The 5719-nt window shown below is 40.3% G+C and overlaps 1 protein-coding gene across 5 annotated transcripts in view; it reads left to right on the top strand.

Moving 5' to 3' along the window:
• The window catches only part of LOC118328286 (band 4.1-like protein 1), a 77936-nt gene extending 72721 nt beyond the window's left edge, over positions 1–5215 (top strand). For all 5 annotated transcript variants that reach the window (XM_035661941.1, XM_035661940.1, XM_035661942.1 and 2 more), the window contains 4 exons: positions 148–243; positions 890–970; positions 1080–1196; positions 1711–5215. In XM_035661941.1, coding sequence (XP_035517834.1) covers positions 148–243; positions 890–970; positions 1080–1196; positions 1711–1716 — 300 coding nt within the window. In that variant the 3' untranslated portion in view covers positions 1717–5215. The remainder of the gene's footprint in view (positions 1–147; positions 244–889; positions 971–1079; positions 1197–1710) is intronic.
• The last annotated feature ends 504 nt before the right edge of the window (positions 5216–5719 follow it).

Consider the following 5719-nt stretch of genomic DNA (forward strand, 5'->3'; position numbering starts at 1 on the left):
CACACACACACACAGAGAGAGATTTGTGATAGTTTGACAGCCCCTGGCTGAGACAACACTACATTTTGTGTTATGAGAATGTGTGTGTGTGTGTGTGTGTGTGTATCCCTCCATGTGTATGACCCTCCTCTAATGAATGTGCTTCAGGTAAAAGCTGTCACCCAGGAGAGGGAGTCTGTTGTGTCCCCACTGACCATCACCGCTGAGAGCGTCACCTCAGCAACCACAACTCAAGTTACCAAGGTAACACCTTATCTGTTCCCATGGCTACAGTTTAATGACTGGAGCTTGGAGTCAGCCCACCACATCTGTGTCTTATGGCACACTCCTAAATATGTCTCATCCCTCCTTGTCGACATGTTGGAGTAGCTGGTCAAATAAAGATTAATAGATGTAAAAAATTCGATTTTTTATTGACTTATTGACTATTGAAGGAAAAAAGGTTTAAGATTCAGTTGCCACACAGTGTAATGTTACAATTTAATAAACTACAATATATTTACATTCATTTAATTCAACATCTTGCTGTTTTTTTTTCTAGACATTTAAGTACAACATCTCAGTTTCTCTGTTACGAGTTAGACACTGTAAAACAACAGATTCAATCCGTTTCCACTTCATGAAAGATTTTATATTTGTTGTTGTGAACAATAATTGTCTTAACTAAGAAAATTATCTGGTGCACAAAGATAAACTTGGTGTGTCTGAAGACAAAGAATCGATACAGAAACACCACAGTGATGAGTTTTTTGCAACACAGATGGAGATACAAATACAATAAAAACAATGGTACCTTTGATTACCATGTTTGTCATCCGTAGAGTGGGATTCTTAATTGCTGGGAATGAGCAAATGATTCATTAATTGTCTTTCTGTATGCATTCTGCAGACTGTGAAAGGGGGCTACTCAGAGACCAGGATTGAGAAAAGGATTATAATCACAGGAGACGATGATGTGGACCAGCATCAGGTAAGTTTTACAGAACTACTGGAACAACTGGCACTGTATGCTCAATAAGTCATAAGGCACAGAAAGCTTATATGTAAGGTTTATGACCCATGATGCTTTATATCCCCAGGCACTCGCTATGGCGATCCAAGAGGCCAAGCAGCAGCATCCCGACATGCTGGTGACAAAAGCAGTGGTTATCAGGGAAACAGAGTCTCCCACTGAGGAGCTGCAGCAGAGAGCAGAGGTATGTGACTGTGATAGTGTTGACAGTCTGGTCATGTGATCAGAGTGCAGGTTACAAGATGACTATGGATCAATGGATCAATTACTGAACGGGGTCAGGGGCCCTTGGGCTAGAGCCACACTTTTAAGTGACTATTAGACATTTCTTGTTACAATGTCAATCGAGCTACAAAGTACAAAGAGAAGAAAAATGACTACATAAGAGATGCAGAATAGACTAAAAATACCACAAAGACATGCACAATGACTACAAGGATGGAAGAAAATGATCCCAAAACGACAAAAAAACACCACAAAAAAAAGAAAAACACCACAAAGAGACCCACACTGACTATAAGGACACAAAACAAATACAAAGACTCAAAACGATCACAAAGATTCTTTCACTCTGGGGGTCTTACTCCTATGTAGGCTAATTGGGGGGCCTTTTAGATGTAAGTAACTAGGAGCCCATTGTCTCATTTCTATCATGTTCGTGTGTAATGACAGATCTGTGTGCTGTTGTCTCGTTGCAGTCCTGATTGGTCATGGTGGCTCCTGGGACAGTACGCCACCAACCGGACGTGAGGACTATCTACCCCGCCTGTGTACACACCAACACGAGAACAGACTGCATTCCATGAAGCAGTAGACATCCACTCCTGTCCCTTTAGACAAACCAACTGTGACTCAGCCTCTCACCAGACCCGGCCTCCCGTCCTGTCCCGGCCCCGTCCTAGCCCTCCACCTCCTTATGGAACAGGAACCGTCTTCTATTGGATGATTTACCACTTGGTGGAGTGATGCAATATTAAAAGTGAAACCCGGTCACATCTTTTACTGTTTGAATTCACCTCTGTAAGAGTCATTTGAGACTTTACTTGCATATTATTTCATTATTTAATCAAATACATTTTGACTCCTTTAGACCCTGGGGGTCATTTGTATCAAAGAGTTTTCAACCCCAAACTCCCCCCAGCCCCAATACCCTTTCCTCACAAATTACGTCCCAAACATGGGCCATGTGCTACTGTCACATATGAAATGAATACGATATAGGAGCAGGGGAGGGTTGAGTAAAAGGATGGGGGCCGTGCTGGTGGTGGAGGGGTGGGAAGGGGAGGTTGGTGCCAAGTGGCGTGAGGCAGCCTTTTGCTCGTTGTTGCCACCTCCTGGTTGTGACACCTTCAGTATAATCAACAGCTGTCTTATTAGCTTTTTACATTTTTATCTATAGAGGGTCTAATTTATGTCCTGTGTTCGCTTGTTTATGAAATATGTATAATATCAGATGATTATAATCTGCATGATTCAATTACAAAATAGCAGAGGGAATGAAAAAAGTAAAAAATACACAGACATGTCCACATTTGAAATCCATAAGAAGCTCTGACATGATGGGACTGAGCACGTGTGGAGAAACTGTAAACACCACTGCACCACTGAGTAGTGGACACACAGTGATCTTGATGGACTCTGCTGAAGAAGGACAGTTGTGTAACACTTCAGCTGGCACTCAGCTTTGGTCCCAGTCTCCAACGTACAAACATCACTGTCCTCGTCCCGTTCCCCCCCGCTCACTGTTACCGTTTTCATTTTGGTGTCAACTCGCCATCTGCATAAAGAAACGCTGGTCACACGTTTTGGGCACAGTTATAGGATTTTTAGAGAAATTTTAATATAAATAATGTTTTATCTAATTTTAAAAGTTTAAAAAATGTGATGATATGTTTCCATTTGTTTTTTCCTTGATTTTACTGACTTCCATCATAAAACAGAGTTTATTTGTTATTCTTGTGTTTTAGGACATTTCAGTCATCATGTGTGAACATGCTGGAACCTCTCTCTGAAAGAGCGTTGTTTTTTTTGTGCTTTTACTTTGCTCGATGCTGCGTTCCACTGGAGATCTTAAACTTAGATCTCACCCAAGTTAGAAACAAGTTTGACTTTGTGAAGATGTGATGCAATGAAGAGAAATACATTGAACTGGGGAACGGGTCTTTGGTTATTAACAATCTTGACAATAATCAATATTAGCATCATATCCATTCCTAGAACCTGATATAATAGATATGATAGATTTTTTTGACAGTGCAACGAACTGTAAATATTGACATATTATGATGGCAGACATGTTAGCAAACAGATGTCTGTTTAAATATTCAGCAAACACGGAACAACATTAGTATTCAAGAATGGAGTCATTTTTCCTGCCACCTGGTGAATGTAAGTCCAATATTCACTCTTTTTAGCGAAATATTTAGCTGCTAAATTCTCCACTATGTCCACCACTAAGTTGCTTACTTTGTCTGCAGTGTGGTGCTGACTAGAGTGACCCAAACCAGTAAAGTTGCGGGCCGTAAAAAAAACAAAACAATGCGCTCAAGGTAGTGTTTTAGCCTCTTAGGCTAAGTGCTGAGGGAAACCACAGAGTCAGGTGGTAACTCGCTGTGGGTTCGTTGCCAACAGCAACACCTTTCACATTATACAAAGTCATATGATTCATTTCTATTGTAAAATATTTATCATAGCGGCTTCAATCAGCAAGTGATGTTAGATTTTCCACTTTTGAATAATATGTGCATGTTCACAAACACTGCCTGAAATGTTCAAAACCACAAGATTAACATGGGTACTGTTTTGTTTTTTGTTGGATTAACTCTTTTAAGTTATGGTGTATGAGTTTGTAATTGTATTTATAGGAGTGGTGAATGTGAGGCCTGTGCTTTTCCTCCCCGATCCCCTTTATAGACAAAGCCGAGACTCATAGTGTGACACCCATGAAGCGCCGTCTACCCACAACAACGTTGGCTGTCACATAACATATATCCTGGATGACCTTTAATACTATACTATGCATCATACGTACGAATCCCTCTGATGGAGCCTGACCCATGTTAGACGTGTTGCCGTCATTGTTAACTTTGTGCTACTGTTAACTGAAGCAGTGAAGCGCACTGCTTGTGAGATTTGCAATAAGCAGCCATTATTCTTATCCTCTGTCCTCTAAAGGGAGAAAACTGTGAACTCTCATGCGTACCGAATCTTAACCAAAACCTATAACACAGAGTTATTGATATTCAAAAGAGCTTATCCAACATTCGTGACCATGGCTTTGTCGCCCTCGTCGTCTAACCCTCCCATCCCCTGACTTGAAACTGTCGACCTGCTGTTAATGTGTCTGAGGAAACAAGAGATTCCAAACTGATTATTTGTATGTTCTATTTTGCTCTGTTTTATGTTTTTTTTTTGGTCACATGACACTGGACTGTTGTGAAGGCACTTGCTTGCAGTGATAGCAGCTCATATACTGTACACTGTTGGGAAAAATGACCTGTCTTTGCTGACACACTACTGATGGAAGAGGAACGACTGTAGGCATCGGGAGAGAAGCTGTGTGCTGTGGGCGAGGTGGTGAGTTGAAGGATGGAGGGGCTGTATTTATATATAAAATTTCCATACTCCTGTGTATTATCTTGTAAACTATGTAGAAATTAAGAGGAGCCAGGAATGTGTTTTTAAGTTCAAGGGATGAGGCAGTAAGTATAGTCCGAAGGACGGCAGTGCCATGAATGGGTGCCTTATGTTTGGAGTGGTGGGTTATGGGAGCAGGAGTTATCAGTGCCCTGCTGAATGTGCTGTTAATCACCACGAGGCAGATGTAGAAACGACCTCTCCTATCAGTCCAAGGTGAAGAGGAGCTGTCATTGAAGTGAATTACTGTCTTGTAAAGAATGTGACATTGAGTGTATTGACAAAAGAAGTGTCTCTGAATCCAGACTGTTGGTCCTCAGCAAGAGGAAAACATTTATTGGCCCCATTAACGTAGAAAAAAAACAGCATAGAACAGATTATGGATATGAGCTTTTTTTTTTCTCCGTGAAGAGCATCGAACTGCTCCCTGTTTAGCCTCCACCTTCAATTCTCCACTGCCTTTTGCTCTACATTCCCCTAGTGCTTGGTGGTGTGTATTTGCTGTATTTGCATTCAGTCTAAATGGAAAACATACATGCATAAATAAATGTCTCAGTATGATTCAAACACTGTCTCTGATTCTGAAAAGAGGGGAGAGGGATTTCTCTTTGACTTCTATAACGGAGAAGTGAAACTTGGGAAAATGTATTCTTGTTTTTACTTATTTATGTGGCTTTTTCATACATAAATAATTTAATCATATGTAATAAACAGTTGTTTTTTGTAATATATGGATGGATGGCTGGATGGATTCTTATTGTAGTGAAGAAAAAGCAAAATTACCTTGTTTTGTATTGCCATCTTGTGGCCGAATTCAGCATATAAACTTTAACTGGACTGAAGTTAATTGTATTGTAATTGTACTCTTAGTGCCATCTAGTGTATTTCCTGCAACCAACAAACTTCACTCAAAACATACATTTATAGAAAATGCCATTGATTTACAGCATTTATATGGCATTAAATGAATGTTATAACAGAAAATATACAGAAGATTGACTACTTTGACCTCTATTCTTTAAAGGAACTTTTCTCAGTTTACTAGACATGAGGAATGCTACAAAGCCTTTG

This window comes from Morone saxatilis, unplaced genomic scaffold (genome assembly GCF_004916995.1).
Source record: "Morone saxatilis isolate NCDOM2014 unplaced genomic scaffold, NCSU_SB_2.0 Contig18, whole genome shotgun sequence".
In the NCBI taxonomy this organism is placed as follows: domain Eukaryota; kingdom Metazoa; phylum Chordata; class Actinopteri; family Moronidae; genus Morone; species Morone saxatilis.